Source organism: Sciurus vulgaris, assembly GCF_902686455.1.
Source record: "Sciurus vulgaris genome assembly, chromosome: 5".
Taxonomy (NCBI): Eukaryota; Metazoa; Chordata; class Mammalia; order Rodentia; family Sciuridae; genus Sciurus; species Sciurus vulgaris.
Window position 1 is genome coordinate 141680688 of NC_136465.1, and position 16102 is coordinate 141696789.

At 33.0% G+C, this 16102-nt stretch overlaps 1 protein-coding gene across 5 annotated transcripts in view; it reads left to right on the forward strand.

Moving 5' to 3' along the window:
- Nucleotides 1-16102, forward strand: part of PTPRQ (protein tyrosine phosphatase receptor type Q) — a 216113-nt gene that overhangs the window by 43229 nt on the left and 156782 nt on the right. For 3 of the 5 annotated variants that reach the window (XM_079140697.1, XM_079140699.1, XM_079140701.1), the window contains 3 exons: nt 454-636; nt 1001-1114; nt 3697-3817. In XM_079140697.1, the coding sequence (XP_078996823.1) occupies nt 454-636; nt 1001-1114; nt 3697-3817 (418 nt within the window). The remainder of the gene's footprint in view (nt 1-453; nt 637-1000; nt 1115-3696; nt 3818-16102) is intronic. The other 2 variants (XM_079140698.1, XM_079140700.1) reach the window with 1 other exon arrangement.

Below are 16102 nucleotides of genomic sequence, written 5' to 3' on the forward strand. Positions count from 1 at the left end.
TATTCTTAGGAGAGAGTTTTACCCCTAGGTTATATTATGCAGCTTCATATCTAGGAGAAGTTTCTTGTCTTATCAGAGATCTTGTTGTGGTCCTAAACTAACCTGTTAAGCTTTTTTAAAAGTATTACTAATGAAGAACAAAATGAATTTTTAAGTGTTTTCCAGTTCTCCTTCTAGCATTCTCATGTTCAGCAATTCAAAACAGCTATTACAGTATCAAATCTCTTAATAGACTTGTAATTGTGTTATTCTGCAGAATCATAGTGTGTGCTTTCCTTTGAAACTTTTTTCCTGTGCAAGCTACAATTTAGATACATTTTGATCCATTCAGGTTATATATTATAATCATACTCTGGTTAATTTTATATATAAATATTCTAGTGTACTTGCATGAGAATTTTAGCAGAAAAGGTTTTTAGGATGAAAATATTTTATGTGTTTTATTTTATCCAGTGCCCAGTAGTGCACCAGAAAATGTTACTTACAAAAATATTTCTTCTGGAGAAATTGAGATATCATTCCTTCCCCCACATAGTCCCAATGGAATTATACAAAAATATACAATTTATCTCAAGAGAAGTAATGGAATTGAGGAAAGAAGTATAAATACAACCTCTTTGACCCAGAACATTAAAGGTAAAAGAACAAATCTAATGCTGGATATTTACATTTATATTGACAGCATTGCCACAAAATATTAACTGAATATTACATTATAAATGGTTTAAGTGTGATTATTTCTACACAGGATATGAAAATTCTTTTGGTAAAATATGCTAGGAGTTTATTGCATGTTACATGAAATAATTTTCTATGTTAATCCTTTTCCACATTATCCTGTATTTTTTCTCTCATAATAGGAGTTACTACTGCTAAAGAATTACATTTTATTCAGTTTTTACTTTTAGGAAATTGTGGAATTGAGAACCATTTCATAGTCTATTGCATATTCTTAAATGATGTTTCTTAGTGTCAACTTACTCATTTTATTTCTCTTTAGGGCTGAAGAAATATACTCAATATGTAATTGAGGTTTCTGCTAGTACACACAAAGGTGAAGGACTTCGAAGTGCACCAATAGGCATATTGACTGAGGAAGATGGTAAATATAGTAGTGCATACTGCTAATCTTCAATTCCATAACATTTCAAGAAACATATATATAGAATGACTCTTAATATAAAAGTTCCCTTAGCCTTGCCTTATCAGTATGTCCTATACCAGCATGATATAGAGACTTCATTGTCATGGCATATAAGAAACTAGTAAAGTCAGATTTACACTAAATAAAATCAGATATAAAATGCTTTTTTAAATTTTGAAGTTATCAGTAGTCTGAAAAACACAATATGTTTTCCATGGGAATTTTCAGAGCTAAATATTTGGTTTGAATGGTTTGAACATTAGATGATATATGTCACCACTGTATTTTTCAGCTTTTACATTTATAAAAATACACATTCATATAAGTTTTAGAGCAGATTCTGTATATGACAACTGCCAGCATTTTAAAAATGGTAATAGGATTAGCTTTATAATGAATTCATGCTGTTTTCCAACATAATTGGCCCTGAATGTTAATAGACTTCACATTGAATATTTAAATATAGTTTTCCCTAACCTGAATAAAATCAGCTTTACCACAGAGACCACTTTATGTTGGCATCTCACAAGGTGCTTAGACATGTATTATGCTAGGAAAATGATTTTTGAGGGATATAATTGGTATTAAGATTTGTATTTTATGTTTTATACATTGTATATTTTGAAACAATTAGATTTTTTTTTGATAAAAGGAATTCCTGTTGTCATAAGGGGTGGATTTGGATGCATCCTAGGTGTTTATGGAGTCTTTTTTCTTCCTGTCTTTATTTCAAGATTCCCACCTTCTAGCTAGCCTATATTGGATGGTGAACATTATTCTAGGATCACTCACAAGGGAAGAATGTACATTAAATACTTTTAGAAGGATGAAAGCTTTTTTCTGCATTGCCATTGTTCTATTCAAAGCAAAGCCTTGGGAATCCTTTGCTCCTTTTGCAAGTCCCTTCCACCTTTAACCTTCACCAAAGTATCCTTTGCACTGGGCTGCCCCAGTTTCTAAGTGCAGCACCCTCATGGGTTTGTTGTCTCTTGTCATTGTCTCTACTCACTGTACTTACTCTCCATCAGAGCTTGTCTGTCTGAATATTCATTTCCTTCATTCAAAGATTCCCCTTGCTCTCAAAGTGAAAATTAACTTTATAAATAAATCCTTCCCAGTGTGTCAAGGCTGGAAGAAGAGGGAAGGAGGTTAGCTCTCTTTCTTATCTTAGATATGATCTATGATAACATGGACTAAATCATTTTAGCAATGCCCTTCTGGAAATAGTATTCACTCTTTTATTTATAATCTAGTCAAATAGTCCTAATGGCAAGAATTTAAGATTTTTTTAATTTTTTTTAATTTTTTTTTGCTGTGCTGGGGATTGAACCCAGGGCCTTGTGCTTGCAAGGCAAGCACTCTACCAACTGAGCTATATCCTCAGCCAGAATTTGAGATTTTTATATGACAAATTTGGACCATACTGAACATATATTTTGTGTAGTCAGAGCTTTTACCACTCAAGACTCCAACTTGTGTTACGTATCTGAATTACTCAGGCTGTTAAAGGTACACATTTGCGAGGTAAACATCCAAGTTCTTGGCCAAGTCATATAATTAATGAAGATCAGGGTAGAGAATGACTTTCTTACTGAAAACAGTGATCTATACATAAACTACATATTACTTAACATAGTTCAAAGGTCTGAACATATTCTCAAAATCTGTATTAGCTACCTATGAGTTTACTTTCCATTCATAAATGCAACCATGAACCAAATTTTGGTAAGTTATAACTGTTTATATATAAAAAAGTTGTATTTTCATTTTCTAAGACATTATTTTACAGTTATACAGTAGCTAAGAATGGCTCTCTGAATGTTTTATCCAAGCGAACGTAAAAACTTGTACAACCAGTTTGCAGTAATTGTTTATATTGCTTACTCAATGCCAAATAGCTAATTGTTTTCATGTTCTTATATTATTATAGCAGAATTACAAGTAGATTCTAAACTTTTTTCTTGTTTTTGTGCTACATTGGTGTTTCTTTTGTAAACTATTCAACTTTGAAGACTCAGTGAACAGATTTGATATGTCTTTACAGTTTAATGACACAACTGAAATTGAGAAATGTAGTTTTTCTTAATGAGGTCAGTCATTTTAACTGCTCTCCCAATGTTATGCTTATTCCTTTTCCATTTCTTGGATGTGTGATTTTGCCCCCACGACTTTTATTGTCTGGGGAGCTTTTTGACTGTGTTTTATATTTATTCACCCCAATAAACTTTTTCATTTTTATTAGAGGATGTTCATTTACCAAGATGTACTTGAACAGTAGGTGAGTCACTGTGACATACCCTTGTTCTATTTTCTCATGAAATATTTTTTTCCATTGAATCACAGAAACAGATGTTCTAACACCACCATGCAAAATCTTCTTTTATCATCTCATTTGAAAGTAAACAGACTGTTGTTCCTGTGGAAAAAAAAAGCACTAAACCTGATTCATTTACCAGAAAATTTTTCATTAAAAAAAAATCTGTACATTTCCATTTTGACCTTTTCTCATATATATTTAATGAAATCCTTTATTCTATGCCCCTACTTTTCAGCTCCTGATTCTCCCCCTCAAGATTTCTCTGTAAAACAGTTGTCTGGTGTCACGGTGAAGTTGTCATGGCAACCACCTCTGGAGCCAAATGGAATTATCCTCTATTACACAGTTTATGTCTGGTAAGATTTTTTTTTTTTTTTTTTGGAAATAGTTCTGAGAACAAATATTAATCTGTAACATAGTAGGAATGTAGTTTTTTATTTCAGAATGTGAGGCTGCATTAGGAACCTGATTATTAATAGGTTAGTCAATTTGCTTTTATTAAGAAGTAAGTTTTCTTATAATGTAGTGGTTCAAGCACAAATAATATAATTTTTGCAGTTAAAAGCAATAATGTTAGGCAAAATTATACTAAATTATACTCTTAAAAGTCTGATTGATCAATTTGTATGATTACAAGCATATAATTTTAAACTCTTCTAAAATTTTACACAAACTCCATGACACTGTCCTTTTAAGTTTCTTTAAAAAAAATCAATTAAAATTTAGCTCAAAGAGATATTTCTTCAGAAATCTGTTAAGGGCAGTTTTCCATTGAGAGGTAGTCAGCATGTTTATTTTTTCTCATTCCTTATGTGCTGATTGTTTGTTTATCCTTAATTTATGAGAAGACAGTGTGTCTTGTGATGGCTGTCTTGCTTCATAAAAACTCAGTAGATTAAAATCCACCCTTCCATCTAATATAAGTCCTCCTAGGAGGACTCACAAGTTATGTAACACATTTCCTAGTGGATTTTAAATATTTCTACTTAGAAAATAAAATACTTTATAAAACATAAGACATGCTCTTCCTTTTCTATTTCTGATTTGGAAGGGCCAACATTGAGTTAGAAGCTATAATATTTTAAAGTCTATTTTTCTTTCACAAATTAAGATTTTTATCTTCCCAGTCCCTCTTTAAACATTTTGCATACTGTTCTCTAGGGTTACAAGTGCTTGTGTTCTTTATTGCCTAATTCTTAGTCATTTTGTCTGGTTATGGCAAAATTGGGAGTATCATGAAAGATTTTAGTGAAAAGGAAGCAGTGGGAAGAAGGTAAACCCCCTCCCCACATTAACCTACTCATTCATTCATTTAGGAGTATTGTTAGAGACACACACAGGACCCCTTCCCTCTAGGAACTTGCATACTGAAGGGATAAATTGATTATATACCCATAAACAAAAATGAGGGAATCTCAGGAAATAGAGGTTTGCTTTTGAGAGAATGTTATTAGAAGACCTCATTGGAAAGGTAGCATTGAGTTGTGATCTGAATCACAAGAAGGAACTTCGTATGTGGGATGATCTGTAGGGAGGAGGATCTTTCCAGAAGGAGAGAATGAACATCAGCTACCTTAGCTCTGTGAAGAAATGTAGCTTGTTATTTTGAAGATTGGAGAGGTCAGTGTGGCTGGGAATTAAGGCACCAGGGAAGAATAATATTGGGGGCAGGAAGAAGAAAAAATTCAGGAACTAACCATGGTAGGAATTTGGTCTTAATTTTAAATAAAATTGGAGTTACTGGAGGATTTCAAGGACTTTGAGTTTTTTACAGAGAATGAATTGCAGGGGGCAAAGTTGTTAGCAGGGTTACCAGGTTGGACACTATTTTAGCAGTCTCTGCAGGAGATGATAATAGAGTAGAGGAGAGAAGTGGGCATCTCTGAGCTGTGGAAGATCAACTGACATGACTTGGTGATGCATTGGCTATAGAGATTAAATGAAAAGAGAAAGAGAGGGGAATCAAAGATGTCTTCTAGATGTTCGTATCAAGGTTGATGAATCCTAGACATTTTTATGTTATTTACTAAGTTAGAAAAAAATGTAAGCAAAATGGGTTAACGAAAGGTGAGAATAATCAACCCTTTCACTTACGTTATCACAAGACTTTTCTAACTGCAATTTCCAGCCCCATATTGTGAGAACCTTGTTCCTTTGCCGTGACCATGTTTCTCTTCCCAGAGCCTTGTATATTCCTGGCATAATGTGTAGCACACACATGGCTGGAGACTATATCCTAAAGGATGCTGTTTACCTGGTTCGTCTCTTTCTGGGTATGAACTGTTATGGTCCATGGGAGCCATCTACTCTAGGAACTTTGCAAAAATTCTAGTTGTTTTTAATTCTGAAATGCATAGTAGCTGGACTTGTTGAAAATAATTAGTAGCACTTATTATATTACTTAAGAATATAGCCAGGACAGAATTTTATATACTGCAATTCAGATGTTGTATAAAACATGGCTTTTTATTTTCTGTAGCTTGTTCCTTGTGGTTTTCTTGCCATGATGGTAGGGATCGTGAAGGTCCTTATTTGAGGTAACTCATTCTTTTCTCTTTCTCCCTCTGGTCTTGGTTCAATCTCTCTTGGGATGTTTATTCAACCAATTCAAAGTCCAGCTCTCCACTTGTGCTTTTTATCTCATCTTCCAGAGGTATCCATTCTTTGTCTCTCTTCTCAAGACAGATTTTAGGAACAACATAAGCCCAGTGAAGGAGGGTGAGGGAACTCTGGGTTTGTGACATTGTGGTTCATCTAACTTGGCTTTCTTGGGAATTATTCAGGCACTGACTGGTCATCATAGTTTCTGGTTTCAAGGTTTTTATTTTCCTTTTTACTTGGTTTATCCTCAGGGCTTGTCTTAGTCCCCTTATTCTTCTGGAAGATCTGTCTTGATGGTCACATAGCTAGATATGTTCCATTGTGTTCTCTGTCCCAAATCTGTGCAGGATTTGGGAAAGTTACTTCCACATCCTTTTCCCATTCTAAATCATCTGCTAGAGGAACTTTTAGGTCTTGCTGGAGTACCACACTGAACAAAACTTTTCTAAGGGGCTTGCTGTTTTCTCTCAGTGCTAAGAAGGAGCAGGACTTTATACAGAGGCAAACCCAATATACTGAGATTTTCCTCCCAAATCTATTTGGGTATTTTTTATCATTCTACCCTCACCCTAAGATCCTAGGACACTCCATTCTGACTAGTTTGCCCTTTTCTGCTTCTTTCTTTGTAGTGCAAGGTTTTTATTTTTTTCTTTTACTTTAGTGATAGAATTTTCCTTCCTTTTTACATTGGGCCTTAAATATAGAACTCTATGGTTTCAAATCATCCAGAATGGTCTCTTGGCATGCAAATGGAATGTCAGAAACACTCATCGCTCAATAAAACTTAAGTTCATTTTACACACATACACACTGTGTACTTCAAGTTCCACTTTGTTCAATGTGATATTTAGGACATAAATCTGCCATTAAATAACTAATTGAAACGGAATTATTATTACTTGTTGAATGGATAAGTGAATGAAGAGTATATTTTAGGAGTTAGAGACTTGATATTGACTTTTTCCTTTTGCATTTTTGCAGTAAGAGTAGTGGTGATTTTTTCAGACAATGAATTTTACAGTGGAATTGGATTAGATCACATAAAGAAAAAACACAAAATGAGATATATTCAAAAATATTATCTATCATTACTGAAACATAAATTATAATGAAGTTTATACAGAGTTTTTTTTTTTTTTTTCAAGTTTCCAGCATCTTATTACCAAAGTACTTTTTGGTAGCTTTAGCCAATATTGCTAAGCAAATGATCATAATCCTGGATTTTCTCATTAGTGATTACTAATGCTCTTTTTGGACTTTTGCCATAATCAGTTTTATTAAGAAGATATGAGGCAGGTATTGATGTAATGAACATGGATTTGAGACAGTGAGGTAGAATTGAATCCTGACTTCACTGCTTATCTGTGTGGTTTCCTTAAAACACTGAATTAATGGTGGATGTCATTAGTGGCAGGACCCTGCTCCTGGGGTCCCTATTTCGCTTATAATTCTCATTTACAGTAGTTCAGTTGCTCTAATAATTCTACAAATTCTCATAAGAGCACTCTTCTGGGTATTTTTTAAAGTATGTTTTTAAAATACAGGCTGTGTATTATATTTGTTATAGTGGATGACTTCTTTCTTTGTCATGAATATTTCTCTACAAAAAAGCTCATGAAGGGTCATGTGTAATTTATTTCCACTACTATATGAGTCATATATAGTTTATAGATGATGTGTTCAGAATTGGTTTTTATCCATTGCATTTAGAAATGATTTTGCCTTCTAAAGTTTGCTTTTTGAAATAACTTTTATCATCTATCAAGATGGTAAAAGTAGCATTTTTCCCTTTGTTATATCAATAAATTATGTTTCCTTGCATTCTGAGGGAAACCACCATTAAATAAAAGTGTATTTATTAGAGTAATGTAAATTTATTCTTTTAATACACTTTGAATTGAGGCAACGTGTATTAGCAAACTAAATTAAAGCTTATTCGCTTACTATGTTTTTTAATTCAAGGTGGATTTGTTTAGCAGTTTTGCTTTTGTGTGTGTCAATAAAATTTAACATTTTTTAAAACTTCTAAGTAAATGTCCTAAAAGATATTGCTAAAAGACTGTGGAATGAAAGTGATACTAAAAACTCTAGCTATATATGAATCTTGGCTTTAAAATGTTTCTCTGTTTTCTTAATAATAAATATGAGAGAAAAAATTTGGCTCAATCACTTTGAGAAATGTTTACTAACTTCTGTGTGGAGATACAAAATATGTGTAGAACTTTAACATGATTTAGACTTATTAAAGATAAAGTATGCCTATGTGAAATAACTAAAAACTGCTTACTGAGAAATAGATTAGGAAGTCAAAATTATTCAAATGCAACTCTTTATTTAAGTATCACGGATCAATAATAATTTCCCTCATAACATAAAATCTTACCTTTGTACATGACCTTTTGTATGCCTTTAAAGTATGCCTGGTCTTGGTTCTTCGAGTTCCTATAGGTTTTCACCCTGTTAAAAATAACCTAATGGTCAGGGCACTCAGTAATAGGAATGGGAAGGGCCCATTTTAGATTTCCTGAATTGACCTCCCATTGAAGAACGAAGGTGGTAAAGATAAATTAATGAGCTAGAGAGAATCTCCCTAGAGGCAACCAGTGAAGGACTGAAGGCAGGGTGACTTTTAGGAGGCTAGTTAGGTAGATGCAGTAGTTGGGTACGAGGGTGGTTTATAGAGTTCAACATGAGATTTCCAGTGGAATTATCAGAGCTCTGTCTGAGCTCTATCCTGCTAGTCATTTCTGTGAATCACTCTGAAGCTCGGGTGCCAACCAAGGCCACAAACAGACTATCTGTGGGCCAGCCATGCTTCACTGGACTTACAAACGGTTCATGAATTCTGAACTAATTGTCAATATTTAAAAACTAGTACATACCCAGTAAAACTAAAGGTTCCTTTGTTTCTTATGAATATCAGAATACTTGTACAGTATTTACCCAGTGAAGATCTGCTGGAGATGAATAGTAATCGCCCTTTTAGGTGAAGTGTTTGCTCTGGTTTGTCACAGTTCCTATTACTCCCCATTTTAACCTAAATTTGTTAGTCATTTATTTTATTTCTCTGAATCTTGAGTTTTTGAATCCCTTAATATAGGGAGTTTGCTTATCATATTTGTGAAATGCACAAAACTGGGACAGATTGTGATTTCTTTGTATTCCAGCCTTGGAGACAATGTGTCCCAGAGGGCTAAAGGACTCAATCCAGTGCAGTAGTAGCCATTTTAAAACAAATGTTTCAGTGTAGTTGAATGAACCGGACATTATTACCCTATGTGTATATGATTACATAAGCAGTGTAATTCTACATCATGTACAACCAGAAGAATGAGACATTATACTCCATTTATGCATGATGTGTCAAAATGCATTCTACTGTCATGTATAACTAATTAAAACAACTAAAAAAAGAATAAATGTTTCTCACATATATTTTCTTAGTTATATTTGCAAAAATACCATAAACAGAAGAACATTATCTCCATATTACCCCTATTTTTCAGTTCTAGAAACTGAGTCTTGGTGAAATTAAGGATTTACTTAGTGTTACAGAACTGAAGTTGATGGTCAGAATTCATACCCAAGTCTATCTTACTAAACCCTGCTTTTCCCATTGCATGTGGAATAAAATAATATTTGGAATAAATATTATAATTGGCATTTGTTCTGGAAATTCGGCAGTATAATTATAGGATTAAGGAAGTCTTAGCTTGATAAAGACAGAATTGTAACAAGAATAAGCTTATTGTATCAACTCATAAGGGATATGTCTATCAAAAAATCACTGGTTTATTAGTGGTCAGCATTGGGTAATGGACTCTACTTATTATGAGACAATGAAATTCTACTGTTTCACATGTCAAAACATTTGGATTACTTGTCACCACAGTTTGCTATGGAGAACTTGTTGAGCAAAGAGAGATGAGGATAGTGGAAAATCTTGGGATCAAGACATTTGAAGAAATATTGAAAGAGTGAAAATACAGCAATATTAATAGCAGTCGAGTGTTTTTCAGTTTTGTTTACTGGACATATCCTAAACTGGTTTAAGAAAAAAGGAATTTATTGGTACGTGCAACTGAAATGGCCAGGGATATACTAGATGGATGTGAGAACTCAATCATATCAAGAAAAGTGGGAAAAGATAAAGCTTTAAAGGTGGACAGGCCAGATACATGGAGTTTTGAGGCCAGAATAAGTAGTTTGAATTTTACTGAAAGTATAATGAAATGGTCTTGGAAATGTTTTCTCCAGAGATGTGATCTTTGGGCACAAGGTTTAAATGAAAATTTAAAATCCCATATAGTACTGAGAGTCATTTAATATCCCTCCTCCTACTGCCTTCCTCCCCACCACAGTGTGTTTCTTTTGGGGGGGGGGGGTGTCTATTTTTAAGAATTCAATTTGTAACAGAATTGTCTTGGTTACTTACTTCTTAAATAATATGAATATAGTACAAAAAAATGAATATACTGCTGGCATTACTCTAACAACGAATGGATCCCTGAAAAAGCTTAGTTTTCTTTTTGTAATTCTCAACCCATTTATATTTTTTTGTGTAATAAGGACCCTTCTGTTACATGTTAAGCTCTAGTAGAATAGGGACTATTCCTTGTCATTAGTTACTGGCTAAATGTCTGGCATACAAGAAGTACTCATTACAATTTTTAAACAAGAGCATGAACAATCTGGAGAAGGGATCACTGGGATGCACATCCTAATTTTGGGTCAATATTAATTTGTTTCTTAGTACTTTGGATTTTCATAGTCATATGCCTCATCTTGTGTATGATTTTCTAATGTATTGATCCCCATATGAGAAGCAAAATCTGTGGAGAGGGTGTGAAATGGAATCCAGAATTGCCATCTTAGGGCAGCAGGGTGTTTATATGATTATTGATTACAGGAAGGCTAACTTTGAGAATTAAAGCTTTAGTTGGATGAAACTAGGTTTCATACTATGGAACTAGTTCCATACTTTGGAATTCAAAAACTTTGTTAAGACTCAAACTGGATTTATGAGTCCAAGGATGATTAGTATGAATTCTGTGTAGAGATATAGAAATAGAATTGGAAAGTAATAAGAATTTTCTCCGAAAGTATAAAGTTAAATAAAGGTGATTTCACAGAAAATAAGGATCAAATGCATTTTAGTTATGGCTTTCTGTAGCTTCTGCTTGCTTGAAGGTTAGAATCGTAATTGAATCTAGAGGTTTGCCTAGTCCTCAGCTTTTTTTATAACCAAACTTTCCACAGTGTTTCATAGTAATTGAAAACCAGATAATTTGAATTGTGTTCTTTGGCCAGGAATAACAATGTTCTAAACTTTAGGTTAAGACAAAATCCATGTGTTTAAATTTTAAAGCAAGGATTAAGGTTGATATCATTTGATTGAATTATCCTAGGCAGTCCTAAGCAGGATTGTCTTTGAGAAATGAAGCCTTGTTATGAGAAATGAATTTTGTGATGAGGTATTTGTTACTACTGTATAAAAAACAAAAGAAAATGACTTTAATAAAGTTGAGAGAGCACTGATTTACCCAAAAAAGAACTTGGATTTGGGCATTTTTTCAATTTTCCATATTTATCATTATGATTTAGAAGACTTTATTAGCTGATTGTATTTTAATGTTTACTATACATTAAGCATTTGTATCACCTAGGCTTGTTAGAGAATATTTTTTATCTATACAGTATTTGACAAATTTAGGGAGGAAAATATGTCTTTCTTATTTCTTTGTTTCATTCATAAGATTAATTTTATGATTATATTTATTGAACACACATAACCTAATTTCTCATAGAAAAATGTTTTGAGAACTATTCGTGCTATTTAAGCCCTGCCAAGTAATTGTCAACCTTCTATTCATTTAAATATAATTTAATTTAGGCCAAAATTATTTACTCATCATTATACTATACTGTTATTGTTATTGTTCACTAAAAGTGAGTCTTCCTCATAAAAATTGTGTTCAGTAGCACACGATACTTTAAAGTATTAAATATGATGCTTTGGTCTCCACTTGTACAAGAGTGGACAGATATTCAAACAGAGAAGAAAAGACTAATGATTACCTGCTTGTCGCCAATAATCACATTTAAATTAAAGTTTCATATGAAATTAAATTATGATATTGAAATTAAAAATTTACAAAAGAGAAAAGTAAAATTAATAGTTTTTAAAGAAGAGTTAGAAGGGAATTAGGGAGATTGATTCAGAGAAAAGAAGAAAAGCACAAGTTAATGTTACTCATGAAAAAGTCAACATAACTACTGCTACTTAAAAATTAAAAGATAATAGGATATTTTGAACTCTATGATGACAACACTGAGAACGTGAACGAAATCACAAATTCCTGATAAGATATAACATACAGCCTTTAAGGGAATGGAAAACCTGAATGCTCATGACTTCCAGAAAAGCAATGGTGGTTAATAACTCAGTATCAATCTGGCAACTCTGATGTCCTTTACTCACTGTGGGGATGGTATCCTTTAACTGTGGCTGTAAACCCCTTAAAGCCAGAGACTGAGTCTTTTTCACCTTTATTTTCCCATCAAACATTTACTGATTTATTTCAGTCTCTCAATAAAAATTCAATCAACTAATAGAAGAGGATATATTATTCACTCAGTCTTGCTTTTTTCCAGCTTCACTGAGCTTTGAGAGCCCCTAAAATTCATTTTACTTGGTTTTGATCAGCTTTCTCTCTTGCTTTCCTTAGAATTTATCCCAGATTATCTTCTCTGCTCTCAAGCCCCTTGCTAAATCTTACCTCATTCACAGCAGATAACTCAACTTCCATTCTAAACTGAAGATGAAGATGGCCATTTCAAAAATTTTATTGCCCCAGTACCCTGCTCCCCAAACCTGTCAACTCATGTACATCCTTAACCTTTGAATCCATTCTCAGGGATAAAATCTCTCTCAACCATTCTTCTTTATGTCTTCTGGATCCTTATTACTTGTCTCTAAGCTTTTGGAACCTTTCATGCCTGGCTAGTTTGGTCTGTTGAATACATAATTACTAACACTGATACTACCAAAGAGTGCTAGATACTTATTATTTTAGAGTAAGGTATAACTTGGAAGAGCAGTTTCGTTAGATAGTAGGAAAATTAGTGAATTCACTGATTCATATGAGGAAGATAATCATTCAGTAAAGGTAACTGAATGTTGACATTATTTATTTTGGAGATGAGTATTTAGTGAGCAAAAGGATTAAAATACAATGTTTGGATAATAGCAGATTACATTTTAAAAAATAAATTCATAGAAGCATACAGGGATGGATATATCATTAGGTTAGATTACCTACATGAAACAAAATATCAAATAATGAATCATAATTTAAGATCATGACCTTTCAAAAAGTCTCAGGCCTTATGTAGGAAGCCACACATATTCATACTTAAGGCAATGGGGAAATTTGTTTGTCTTCCATTGATTTTGGTAGTCAAGATTTCTTCATAGACAGTTGTTACTTATCATGGACTTAATGCTGTAAAAAATGCACGAAGAAATTGGTAAAGCAAAAAAATTGCTCTTATGCTCCACTATTTCCTTTATGACCTAGATGTCAGATGTGGTTGCCTTTTTGAGAAAAAAAAAAATGTTCACTAGTAAATAACTTCATCTCAAAGACTAAATTTTTCCCAACCTAAGATATTTTCTTGGCATGAGACATGTTCTTCTATAAGTGAAGATAAAACAAAAACAAAAAAAACCTCTTTATCTTATATTTATTCAATGTAATTCAAATTTGTGATTTTCCCAAATTAAATTTCCAAGTTTTAAGAATAGTCTTTGAGGTTTAATATTAACTCAGTAAAACGATGACACTGAGGCCTGCCCTTAATTTTTTTCTTAGAGCTTTTCTTGAAAAGTAATCTACTTCAGAAATTAAGTATTGCATGAAATTTATATTCCTTCCATTTCCACATAGTCTGTGACTTGGGATACTTAAGAATTAGAAACACTTTGTCAGTTGGGCCTCCTCTCTTCCTCTCCCCACCCTACCCAACTTCCTGTTCTACTCTCACCCTTTGCAGAGTCACTCCCCAGTGAGTAGCTTCCTCCATCATGGGGCTGTGACTTGGTCTCCTCTACTCTGATCTTAAAAAATTTCTTTGCTATTGCTTTTTCTTTTTCTTTTATTTTGCTACTTTGTTTATTAGATTTGTTGTTAAGGACATCATGTTGTTGTCTCTATTTTGAGGATAAGATCTGTATCTTACTTATATTGATGCCAGTCACAAAGTAAATTTAAATAAATTTTGTTGAATTTTTTTAAACATAGAGTCCATAATATCATCTCCAAATTCACAGGGAGCAGAGAAGGCATCTATGTCTAGCACTGGCTAAATATTCAGATATTTTCATTTCTCTATTTAAAAGACTTCAATAGAAGACAACAAAGAAAATGTTTGGATAAGTTATTTTTTAAATGGACCAAAAATAATCAATAAACATATAAGAAGACATTTTGTTTCACTTGTACTCAAAGATGTTCAAACTAAAAGTGGAGATTTTTGTCAATTAGATCTGCAGAAATTAAGAAGAGTTTGCCAAAATAGGTTTTCTCACAAGTTGTTGTCGTGACTCTAAATAATAATTTAAACTTTGGAATGGTGATAATTTTGGAGCAAAAGTCATTAAAATAAAAAATTTACTCAGTCCACTTGACTTAACAATCACACAAGTTAACAAGCAGAAATAAAAGTACCATTATGAAAGGTATTTTTTGAAGGATGCCTGCTGCCTCATTGTTAGTAATAGCTAAAGAAATAAGAGAAACCCCCTAAAAGTTAATTCTTAGAAGAAAGGCTGAAAAGCTGTGATACCTCCAAATTATGTAGTTATAAAAATATAATGATTTGAACTTTTTATTAACATCAGAGAAATTAAATCAAGGTTCAGAACACATATTTTTATATGTGAAAATACAGCATGATGATGGAATGAACACATGAAAATTCTATTGTAATATTTTAAACCAATAAGAACAAAACAGATTTTAAAACTAACCAGCTAATAAATACCAGGCGTATAGCTCATTATAGCAGTGTCTCAGCTGGGTTTCTTATGTGTGGGAGGGGCGAATCCTCTCGGCTGTTGAATTGCTCACTAGTTGGCTCCTTGGAGAGTGGAGGTCTCACACCTTAGACTAGAGATTTCTGTGTCACCACCAGTTGGGCAACAGCTACTCAGAACAAGGAAGAGGGAGTTGGATCCTCACTGACAGTTCACTTCTCTCTCCTCTTCCAGTCCCCTTAGTTTTCAGTTTTATGACAGAACATTTCATGCAAAGCAAAGATACATTCTGAACTGTTTCATTTAAAGTTTATTTATGCTCAGATCTCTTTATATCTTATTCATTGAAATATCAATCACAATTCTAAACTTAAAAAAAAAATAAGCATATAAGACATAAGTATCTGAAAACTTTTTGCTAGAATATCTTATTTCTTTTGGTAAACAGGAATAGATGTACAAATTATATCAATTTATGTCTACTGAAATAAATTATTGCAAAATTTATAAAGACTTCTTGTTACTAAAATATCTAAATACTTGAGACAGTTTATTTTAATGTGCATTTTCTAAGTAATTTTTGATTCTGCTTTATCTATGGAACAAAATTTGGGTATTTCTTATAGTAGCCAGATACTTATCTGCAATGTTTTGCTGTGAAGAACCAGGGCAAGAAGATCCTGATGTAAGGTGCATTGAAAAATATACTTGAAGAGTAATAATCAAAATAGACATAAGGCAATTAGATTACTCTAGCTAATACCATAGCTTTAAAGATCTGAATTGGATTAGCTCTTCTGCAGTATTCTGATGACTGTGACCTATGAATGATAGCAGTGTGGAATTGGGTCAAGTTTCCATGATAAGGCATCTTTTTCTGAGACTAACAGCCACAGCATTAAGAGTTTGAAAAGCTCCTCTTCTGTATTCGCAATGAAGTCAAAGAAAAGATCTCCCTACTGCTTTTGGAAGACAGTGTCTAATGAAACTGTTTCAAATTGCT